Source organism: Augochlora pura, chromosome 3 (assembly GCF_028453695.1).
Source record: "Augochlora pura isolate Apur16 chromosome 3, APUR_v2.2.1, whole genome shotgun sequence".
Classification (NCBI taxonomy): Eukaryota; Metazoa; Arthropoda; class Insecta; order Hymenoptera; family Halictidae; genus Augochlora; species Augochlora pura.
Window position 1 is genome coordinate 15572072 of NC_135774.1, and position 12027 is coordinate 15584098.

The following is a 12027-nucleotide window of genomic DNA, read 5'->3' on the forward strand; positions in this document are numbered from 1 at the left end:
AGCCCGTATTTCACCGGCGCCTCTCCTCCAAATTCAATTTCCGATCCGCCGTTTTGCAATCGCGGACTACGACGCGCCGGGATCCGCTTTCCGCGCGCCGGCGACGAGGCTCCCCGATCCCATGGCTCGATCCACCTCCGTCGATCGGCAACCTCCGATAACGTCCCGCAAAATTCCTGACAAATTCTTCCGTGCCGCGAGTTACATCGACGCACCACTACCGCGGCGACGTAATCTGCGACGATTAGCGCGTAATCTGCTGAGCGCCAATGCTACCCGTTTCGAAACAGAATGGTTATTATTGTTATCGTTCGTCAACTCCTCTTGTCGCTAATTTATTTTGTTATTAGCCATAATTGCGTATACCACTGATTTCTAATTAATATCATTATTATTTAATATTACTTACATTTTATTCTAATATCGCTTCTTCCTTTCTTCTCTTTGTTTGTACTTCTTCTTCTACAGCAAAGGGTTCTATAAGAAATAAAAATTCGCTCGCGTTGCCAGCGATTTCTCCCGCAATACCTGTCCAATGAAACGATTTTATCGGCGCAAATTCCCCGCGAATGCGTCCGTTCGATTTCAATAAAAGTAAATCGAAGAATTTGGCGCACGCCATCGTGACTCGCGCGTCTCGAACCTAAGGTCAAAGATGAAAAAGCGTCGCAAATGAACGGCGCAGCGAAATGATAAATCGGCGAGAGCTGATCCAGCGATCAACTCTTTCGAGCAGGCTGCATCGGTGTGAAATCAATTTTTAAACGCGGCTGAATAATTGATCGCGGAACACGCTAAAACATTCACCTATTTATTCGTCGCGCGGCGATTTCACGCGCGCGCGCATTAATATATAATATTCATCGAAACAAAACTGTCGGACCCGCTCGTCACCCGTCGCGTATATCGAGCAGAGATTAGCGCGCAGCCGAAAGATAGATAGATAGATAGATAGATAGATAGAGAGCCAGTGGTACGCGGTTATTGCGACGGGACCGCCGATGGAAGAGCGCCGCCCACGCGAAGGGTGCACACGCCCCCGGGCGACGCGACGCTGGGGGACCGACGGTGATCGAACGGAAATCCGATATGTACGTAGCAGAGAAAAAGGTGACGGTTCGTTTGCGATTGGCCGGGGATAATCGAAAGAATCGGCGTGCCGGAAAAGTTGTTCCAGTGCTCGTCGTCGAGTGGAGCGCCGCCGAGGTCCCGGCGCGCCGCGGAGAACGCAGCGCCGCGGGGATAATTGGTCTAATTGCGAGGCCGCTTCAATTCACCGGCGCGGCGCATAATGGCTATCTAATTAGGCGCGATTGCTGGAACGCGCGCGGTCCGGGGCCAGAAATTCGCGCGTCCCGAAACGGCCTCGCGATTGTAAAAACGCCATCGACGCGTCGCCGCGGATTTTTCACGGTTCCGGAATCGACGCGGGAGCGGGGATGGTTGATCGTCGACGCAGTTGGTCGTCGCGAGCCGATAATTGTCGAGCGGAATCGCGGCGGCGGTGCCGGGAAAGAGGGAAACGCCGTGGAATTATCTCACCCTTGAACTCGTCCCGATCTCCCGTCTTTTTACCAGAGTTTTCTTCCTCCTCCTTCTTCTCCTTCTTCTTCTTCTCCTCTGCCGCTTCATTTTCCTCTATCTCCCCTCTTCCTCTCTCGCTCTCTTTCTCCGTGCCGTGTCCGACTCGTTAAAGTTATTATCGCCTCCTATCTCGCCGGGAAAACTCATCGTTCTCATCCACGTTTCGACCCGTTCTCTCTCTCCCTCTCTCTCTCTCCACGTTCTCGCCGTTCATATTTTATCCGGATTTAATCGCGACGTCGCGTGCGGTCGCCGAGCGCACTCCCGCGATCTGCCCCGTTCGACGAGTCGGCGGAATTACCGGGCGAAATTACCGGTTTACCGTACGCCAGAAAAATTACCCGCTCGGTCTGCGCGGATCTTATCGTTCGCCGCCGTCGCGAATGAAGTCATTTGCCCCGTTACGTTACGCTGCCGCGGAAAAGATTTCGAACACCTCGCGAAGTACCGTCGAAGGTCCTTCGCGGCGACCATTGCCTCCGTAGGTGTTGATACCGCGGAATGTAGCTAATGCGAAGGCAAATGTATTTATCGTTTGGAATGTTAGGAATGATGAAAATAATAACGAGATTAATATATGGTAAAGGATTGTGAACGTTGATTAATCATTGGTAAAGGATTGTAACCAAATTTCGTATCTTGCTGTATTGAGGTTAGTGACAATTAGACTGTGGATTTTATGCATTTAAAGGGTAGTTTGCTATTAAGATCAATAGAGAGAGAATAAGGTATGCTACTTGATTTCTATCCTTTGCAACTTTTTATTTCGCCTACGAATCCACGGTGTAGCGATAATGCAGTCGATGCAATTTTGTTGGCCGTAAAGGGTACGATGAAATCCCTGCACTAAAATACATTTTAACCCTTTGGTCGAGCGAGACCGAAGCGGTCGGAAAAGTGTCCCGATTTCGGCCCCGTCCACATTTACCGTCCCTTTAATGTCCGCCCGACGTCCATTTAACGTTCTATTAAGCTAATTGCTGGTGTTCCGCAGGGCCAGGGTGAAGTCCGGCGTGAAGGTCCTGGGTGCCTCGCCGAGCAGCCCGAACTGGACGCTGGAGATCGACATAAACACGAAGAACACGATCGCCCTGTTCGTAGCGAGGCGAAAGGACAGCGTGCCTCGAGTACCAAACGCGTAAGTACGTCACAATTTTGCCGAGGGGACTTTTATTGCGCGGGCTCGTTCCGCCGAGAGGGATATTCCGCGGGAGGCCCGGGAGCGCCGTGAACGGGCCGAAGATAGGCGCCAGAAGATCCGTGTACTATCCCGCTTTATTGCGTCAATCCCCGGGGAAAAAAGAATCCGGCAGACGTGTGACGTCGCTGCTCGTGTACATGCGGGCGCCCCGGCAATGGAACAGCTGCGAGAGCACCCGCCGGAATGCCTTGTTGACGAAAGATATCGGTGTGTCCGACACGCGACGCTGCGATTGTCCGAGGATCCGCATACGAGACCGTTGTCCGTTGCTAGAAAAACGCGTGTCACAATTTAGCTAATCTGTTCTTTCGAAAACGAATTCGCTGAACCTACCACCATCGAATGGTTCCACATTTCTGATTTCATGATTATCGATTTCGTAAAGATGCTTCGATTAAAAATCGTCGAATATATCTCTTTATTCAGGCACGTTGCGTTACAAAAATTCTGCGATACTTACATAAAGTCGATCTTGTAATTTTGTACGAGGTAATACACTTGTGAGACGATCTTAGATTTTAGACGGTTTTACTGTTAACTTTTAATGAGAAATAACCGAAAGAACATAACGTAGAATACGTAGAACACATTTGCACTGGAGTGTTCTTTCAAAATTTAGTTACTTCATGGTTGTTGCCCCGTACGATGTCTAGAGTCCTATTTTGGCCTTCTTGTGCTCCTCGCAGGATGGGACGCTCATCGATTCGTTGGGCGGCTGATCTGCCGGCGATCTTGGGATCCGCTGCACGGTGTCCTTTTTCTTCTCCTCTGAAGAGGAACTGTTTGCATCTTCCAAGGATCGTAGAGCCCTTTCTTTGGGGTCCTCCTTCTTCTTCTTGTTTTCTTCCGACGACGAGCTGCTCGAATCTTTGCCAGTCTCGTCACCTGCTAGTCTCGGTATCCTTCCCTTGGGTCCTTTCTTTTCCTCCGACGAAGAAACGTCTGCTTCTTCCAAGGATCGTACAGCCCTCTTCTTAGGATCCTCCTTCTTTTCGTCCTTTTTTTCCTCCTTCTTTTCCTCCGAAGACGACGAGCTGCTAGATTTCCCTTCCGGTTCGTCTCCTGCTAATCTTGGGTATCTCTGTTTCGGCCACCTCCTCTTCTCTTCCGACGAGGAACTGTTTGCATCTTCCAATGATCGTGCAGCCCTCTCCTTAGGATCCTCCTTCTGCTCCTCCTTCTTTTCCTCCGAAGACGACGAGCTGCTCGATTTCCCTTCAGGTTCATCCCCTGCTAACCTCGTTGTCCTTTCCTTGGGATCCGCCTCCTTCTTCTTCTCCTCCGAAGACGACGAGCTGTCGTTTTCAGGCTGAGTGTCTCGCCTCCTGCGGTATTTAACACCTGAACACTCGCCCGGCTTGTCTCCGCGAGCCACGCAATCGACTCTGTTCTCTTTCTTATCGTCGTCGTCGCTGTCGTCGCTGTCGTCATTGTTCTTACACCTGCTCTTCTTCTTCTTGTGCTTCCTCTTGCATTTATCATCGTCACTATCGTCGCTGTCGTCGCTGTCGTCATCCTTGCACTTGCCATTCCTCTTCCTGCCGCACTTGTCGTCGTCGTCGTCGCTGTCGTCGCTGTCGTCATCCTTGCACTTGCCATTCCTCTTCCTGCCGCACTTGTCGTCGTCGTCGCTGTCGTCGTCCTCGCTATCGTTGCCGTTCTTGTGGCACTTGCTCTTCTTCTTTTTGTCGTCGTCGTCGCTTTCGCTCGAAGAACTGCTGCTACTGCTGCTGCTGCTACTGCTGCTGCTGCTGCTGCTGTCGTCCTTCCTCTTCTTAGAGTACCGCACCATTCGCTTGAGCTGCTCTTGTTCCTGCTCGAGGAACTCGTCGAGGTCCTCTATTCTCGCGTTTTTTATAACCTCGAGTACCATCTCGTCTTTGGGCGGTTCCTCGTCGAACAGATCCGAACCCGGCAGCCCTTTCACGCGATCGGTCGGGAACACCACGGTCTCGTCGTCGACGTCGTTCGCCGCGTTCTCCTTGTCCACATGGTTCACGAAGTTCCGGAAAGAGTTCCCGTCGGACGCCGGTTCCGGCTCGTGGTAGATCATGGGTTGCGGCGCGGAGTCGATCACCGGGTGCGCCTCGGTGTAGATCACCGAGAGCGCCGCACACGAAATTATTATAATCGCGCCGACGCGCATGTTCTCGCTGTTCACGGAGACGAAGTCAGTTAGAGTATCGCGTTCGATACGTCGATTGCGAATTCGTGGCCGCGGCTGGTACCGCGAGCTTTTATAGAGAGACTCGACCAGTGGTGCTCACGTTCCCAACGGATGCTGATGGATCGTCGCCCGGACAATGATTACGCCGCTATTGGTTTAGCCGGAAAATTGCGCGGCGATCCTTCTTAACGTCGTTGCCGCGCGGAATTGGCTCTGTCCTCGGCACCACCTCCCCACCCCCCAACCCTTTTCTAATCTCGGCGAAGCCCGCACGATCCTGATAGCGAGACAAAACACGCCGCTCTTTTTACTCCCTTTTAACTCGGTTACCTTTTCCCTCGAACCTTACTCCCTCGTTCTCTCTCTCTCTCTCTCTCTCTCTCTCTACTCTCTGTTTTTCTGGGTCAAGCCAGTGTTGCTCGAAATAATTGCAAACAGTTAATTGTTCTCGAAAAACAGAGGTTGCGCGCACCGGGCGCAGCCGTAGCCGCGTGTCTCATTTAACTCTCTTGCCCCACCCCCCTCCCCCCTCGTTCTTTCCCCCGTTCCGAGAACCGTTCTCTACGGTTGTTCCTCGAGCGGTGCGGCGCGCGGGGCTCCTTCTCGTCGTTTTGTCTCCCCATTTACGTGCGACGTCACAGTTTATCGGATCAGACAATTTTCCCGAGGGTCGCGTCCGGGGCTCGGTTGTCCTCGCGAAACGGGAGGAATCGATTCTCTGTGTGCCCGCGCGCGCGCGCGCGTGTGCGTGCACGTACGTGTACACGCGGAGGTGTACGGGGAACCGATCCCACCGAGCTGCGACATAATCCGCGATTCGAGATTCGAAAAGCCGCGCGCGGCATGCCCGAGGCTGTGTTCCGGGGGTAGGTTAGGGGTGGTATGCAAACGACACCGTAAACGAACGTCGGGAAAGCCGGGCGGCAGGGGTGGGGGTAGTACGGGCGACGGGACGCGAAAGAAGATTTTATCGGGGCACGTTTCGTTTCGGCCCACGCGGAAAAGAGTCAGAAGCGGGCTCGGGTGAGTACCACTGTATCGTGGAAGCCGTTATCGCGGCTAACCCTGCGATGCTCCGGTTCGATTTCTCCTCTATCTGTCTATCTCGCGCTCCGTCTCCCTTTCCTCTTCTCGGTCTCTCGTCTCGCCGCTCCTAGCCTCTTTTTCCGCGAATCGCGCTGAATCGGCGGCGCTGATTACCAGGGTGTTTCTCGGACCATCGATCGCAAAAATAGGCTGCGTCGAGACCTATGCTCCCGATAATCGTTCCTCCAAAACATCTCGTTAGCCTCCCGGCCGGCTCGGACCCGCCTCTCTTTTTCCTTCTTCCTCCACGCGCTTTCCTCGTTCTCTTATCGCTGCTGTTGCGAACTATTTGCGTTACGCGCGCCGCTTGCCAAACCCTCGGAAACTTTGCCGATCGAAGCGCCTTCGAACATGCCTCTCGCAAAAACAATTCCGATGCGCGATGTGGCGAACGGCGTAGAACGGCTCACCTCGCCGCGATTCGTCGTTTCGATTTTTCTGGGATTTTAAGGGGAGGTTCTTTTTCGCGTGTATTCGAGGCTTCTTCTTGTCATCGGACAGGTCCAGGACGTTTCTGGACACGAATTAACCACTTAGCTGTGCCGATATTTTTTGGAGGTAAATTTTGTAACAAGCATTTTTACATAAATTGTAGGAGGAGTATATTTATTATAAGATACAAAGTTGCCATTTTCTTATGACGTGTATATACGTCGTACGCAACTAACAGGTTAATAAATTGAGCGAGCTAAGCAGATAATATGGGTGGAATCTTCAAAATTCAAAACTGATAATTTCTTTTTATCTCCGATAAATTTTTAATGCAATACTTGCAATAATAAATATCTGCTTATGTACTGTTATATTACATACGTTTTATTTTTATGTACTGTTACAATACTTGGAAGATCAGACGTTTATTGCAGAACTTTCTATTATTGGCTTACTATATATTTATTATTTTTATTATACCCTTTAGACTTACCTTAACCCTTTGCGGTCGAGTGACGACTCAGGCGCCGCTAAGAATTATTACGCCACGTTTCAAAATAATTTCTAACAAATTTACTCGTATTCAAAAAATTGTCAAGGTTATGTTAACTGTTGCACAAGTTGCAAAATTTAATTCCATAATGCATAAAATGCTCCCAGTTATATAACCTGGACACACTGTGAGTCTAAAAAAATACTTTGGACTTGCAGTTGAAATGACTGCGACTGCAAAGGGTTAATAACTATTAGAATATAATAGGATATAATTTTATTAATAAATTTTTTTGAAAATCCTATCATTAGAAATACTCTATATTCTCAGTTTTCAAACAATGCGAACTGCGCCGACATCGATAAAACAATTCCACCATAGAAAACTGTGAAACAATTACAATCACGATATACCAAAAACCATTTTGCCTCCCAATTCCATTGCAATTTTCTAAGGAAATCGACCACCGTGGATCTTCCGACCTCCACCCCCCCCTCTGTCTTCTAGCCCGCGGAACGATTATCATATTTTCCGATGCTCGAAACTCGCCGGATTACTAGAGCGACGGTCGACGAGCAATTTTCTCGAGCGAGAAACGCGAACAATGGGGGGGGGGGGGGGTCCGGTGTGCGCGTAGCTTAAAGCGCGAACCTATCGACTCCGAGAATTACTGGTCCCCTGCTAATTTTATTCCAGCTTCCTTTCGCTTCTATTTCCCTTCGATCCGGTTCCATTTTCGTCGTCGTCGCGCCGCGTCGTCGTCGTCGTCGCCCGGATTCCACTCTCGCCGTGGAAGCGTCGCAAAAATTCCCGGTTTAATTTCGTTCGGGTCTCCCGATCACCCGGGATCGCGTCTCGATCGAGTTCGGAATGGGATTGGGCAACCGGAGCCGGGCCGCCGCGATATCTCGTAGCGTTCGCGGAAAAGCCGTCGCGAACCCGGAAAACGAACACGGCCACGGCGAAACACAACGCGACGACGAATCGTCTTTCCGCCTTTGCTCTCTGGGAATTTCCGACGCTGCGACGCGCAGAGTGGTCCGGATTGACGTAAGGTGTGCCATTGACCCGTAACTCTTCGTTCGTGGAAGGTACAAACGCGAAACTTGGTTCGATCAATGAAATAATTTCGGATCAAGGATTAACTATGTGAAAATACATTAATTTATTACGGTTATTATTATTATTATTATCGCTATTAGTATTGTAATTATAATTATAACTATCAGTATTATATTTCTTATCATTTAATTATTAAATCTAACGCCTCTGGATCTAATTCCTTATTTTTTTCTTTTAGTACACGATTTGATTCGTATGGCGGACATGTACGACATATTTGCGGCTGTTTCGTGTTCTAATTTGTTTAAAATCTTTATGCCGCGCTTCAAGAGCTTCCTCAGAAAGTTGTCCTATTAATACTAATGCGAGATGAATATTATCTGCTCCGTGAATTAATAACTTATGCACGGAAGGTGGCACACAATACCAGCCATAATTAAACAGAAAACCACTGTTCTCAGGCAGTCCGACTTTAAACCATCATTTAAAAATTCTATTAAATCGTGCAAATATTTATATTTTTGAGGTTGGTAGACATTTAGAAAGTAGTATAATATTCGATACAGACATAACATAATATACAGACATAACATACAGACCTGACATAACCTGGCACACCCCCGAGTAGCCTTTGTATGCCCGGGGGAACATTTATTGAAATAAATATATAATATTCGATACAGATCGATACGTGAAAGTTGATTTTTCGGTAAAATGTCACACCTTATGCTAATCCGGACCACCGTGCGCCGAGGCGTCGAATTTCCCGTCGCGGATCTCGAGATCCCTCCGGACCCCCCCCCCCCCCCCAACCCCGGTCCTCCACCGCGCGTCAACGAGCCCGCCGTGAAAGGAAGCCAGACGCGTGCTACCCTTCAATCTCATCGGGGAACCGTCTGCGAACACGAATCGTCCCGACCCGTAAATCCGGCCGTAACGGCCGTCCATTTCGACGGGATCTCTCTCTCTCTCTCTCTCTCTTTCTCTCTCTCGTTCACCGCGGCCCCGGCGTAACGACCTGACCCACCGGCTCTCTCTCTCTCGTCAACGTCGTTGCGTTTCCGTGTAACGGCCCCGGTTTCGCAGCGCCCAACCGTTGCCGCCGCATGCCGTTACGTAACCCCGGCCATTTGTGAACTACAAACACCCCCGTCGTCTCCGCTAACTGTTCAAATTCTCGTCAGCTGCTTGGAAAACCCGCCGGCGAACTCCGGCCGTGACGGCGCGGCGGTTTAGCCCACTGCCGATTACCCGGCAACTCTCCATAGAAAACAAAAGAGCCCGGAGACACCCCCGCGATCCGCCCGATCTATTCTCGCCGCGAAGATCGGACGTGTTATCGACCCGTCCAAGTGTACACACTGTGCTGGTCGTTTTCATTTCGAACGACAGTGTCGACCGCTGATTGACTGGGTTAACATCGTAAGCCATGGTTTCCTCGGGTGAAAATAGGGATGGTTATCGTATAATAATATTGGGTTGGCAATTAACACGTTCGTCGCCGCGTCACCCCTATCTGGGTGACATTCATTTCTGAGCAATTTTGAAAATTTACTTTTATTGCAATATATTCGAGCAAAATGAATTCGACTATGATTTTTCGAATGCGAAAGAGTTCTAATGTCATTGACATAACGAAGATTGACATAACAAAGAGTCATAATGACATAACCTCTTTGATAAATGTGAACTTTTTAGTTTGATTCTAATTAATTAAATTGCTTTAATATTATTATAACCAATAATACAATAACCAATATATTCAAGGGATAGTAATATAGTAATAAGTATAACAATGATACGGTTACTATTATTATTGGACCGTGGATTTTATGGATTTATTGTGATAATTGATAGACGAAATTTAAGTCGTCGAAGCAGATTTTTTAAATCTAATATTACTCACTTATATCATTTTCGATTTATTAAAATCATTACAGAAAGGAAGACACTTTTATTCGGTTCTATTGTCTGCTATCATCGATAAAGAACGTTTCTATTTTCCACAAAAATCCGCAAATTCAATTACCATTACCCGTTTACTGACATTTTGGCATTTATTAGCTTCCCAGGGAATGACTAAAAATTCATGGCTACTGTTCCTGAAATACCGAAGAATTGCAAATAAAATTTCAATTACGATGTATATTGTATGTCACATCCACTTTTCTATAACAGGAGCCATAGAATAACTCGATTACCGAGAACCACCCGGGGTTCGTTCTTCGGCTCAAAGATATCTCGGAATTGATCGACTAATCACGGAAACATTCGTTAGGCCACGGAAGCTATTCGATCGAATACCATTCCCCCGAAATAATCTGGCCCCGCTAGCCATCTGCTGCGTCAGACAGCATCGTCGTGCCACCACTAGGGGGTAGTAGTAGTAGTAGCAGTAGTACCATAGACAATCTCGGATCATAGCCGATCGAGGACCGCGAGATCGGCCGAGTGTCCCCATAACCGGCGCGAATAAAGTACGCGCGCGCGCGCGCATCCCGGCGACCAGTATCCACGGGAATGAAGCAATTTGCCGGGGACGGTGACGAGGGGGTTGGTGGCGAGGGGTTGCGGCACGTGTTTCCTTTGGGGAGAAGAGACGACGGACCTAGGGGTCAGCGGACTGAGATCGTTTGTGTTTTCCCTTGTCCAGATCGGCGGAGGAAATCCTGACGATGCTTCTCGAGGCGAGCGAGGAGGGGGTCGAGGGGAACTGGGACGGCGGCAGGATCGTATGGGGCGTGCGTTACACCTTCGAGGACGAGGAGGACGCCGGATCCTCGCAGTACAACGGGATGCGGGATCACCATCCCGAGAGACGGAAGCTGCAGGCCAGGTTCGAGATACAGAAGGACGACATACAGGCGGTCCTGCCCATCTCCAAGGTAAGAACCACGGGTCACCCTAAATGTTAACCCTCGGGCGCGCGCGCGCGCGCGCGCTTGTGTGTGTGGGTCCATTTCCATCGGGCCGTTCGAGGGCTTCGTCCGACTTCTCCAGCTTCTAGTCAATTATTTCCATTAAGTCCAATTAGAGAAGCTCTATGAACGCATCTAGGACAATTTCAGCTGCATCGCTGGCTGTCGGGGCGTGCTTAAAAATTGATAATAAGAATGGATCCAGGCGTAGGAGTGGTCCAACGGGTAGTTTGTAAAAGGGTTAATGATAGATCTACGGTAGAAATGACTGCAGCTGTTTTATATTTATTTATGCAAGTAACGATAACTTATTGAAGTGATTATAAGAGGAAAGACCTTTTTAATAAGATCGTTCATATTTTTTTATAATTAACCAATTTTATAGAAATTAGAAGAATTTTGAAGATATCTTTATATCGTGTTTAATTTATTGAGGAGGAATGATAAGAGAAATTCTGATTGTTCATCTGTGTTACTGCAAAATTTGCCGCAAGTAACACTGCAATATAATAATTGTCTGCAACGACTGTAAAACAAAGAGTTTAACAATTGTTTCCTTTCTTAATAACTTAAATAAATCGAACATTATTCAATACTATCTTTCTAAATTCTTCAAATGATTTCAGTCTTTTGAATATCATCCCCTCGTTTTTATTACAACTGCATAAAACCCGCCGCTCGTAACCGTATCTTTGCGATCTGAATAATCGAAAGTTAAAGAGTATTTACGAGCCCCGTAAACCTAACCTCAAACGATTTCTAGACGCCTCGATCATAGAATAAGACGGTCGATCGTCCAATCCCTCGCGGTATAACGACGCGGCGCTCGCGATAAACGCGTTTCGTGCGCCGTCTACGTGAACGCGAACGTTACTCGCGGCAACCAAATTGAAACAATTTCTGACTCGATGAAAATTGCGGGAACGAAGGCAGAGGAGAACATCCCAAAAAGCGAAAATTGTCTCGGCCCATTAGGGGGTTGCCCCGTTGCTCCCCAATTTCGCGGAGCCCCGAGGTGGCGTCGACGGTGTGCCCGCGTCGAATGTGCGTTCGCCTCGGAAACACGGTAAACATTTTCGCGCAA

The 12027-nt window shown here is 48.7% G+C and overlaps 1 protein-coding gene across 1 annotated transcript in view; it reads left to right on the forward strand.

The window, feature by feature from the left end:
* Dtn (transmembrane protein 132C dtn) overlaps nucleotides 1-12027 on the forward strand; it is a 99679-nt gene that overhangs the window by 73572 nt on the left and 14080 nt on the right. Inside the window, exons 3-4 of the mRNA XM_078196764.1 lie at nucleotides 2579-2722; nucleotides 10679-10910. Coding sequence (XP_078052890.1) covers nucleotides 2579-2722; nucleotides 10679-10910 — 376 coding nt within the window. The remainder of the gene's footprint in view (nucleotides 1-2578; nucleotides 2723-10678; nucleotides 10911-12027) is intronic.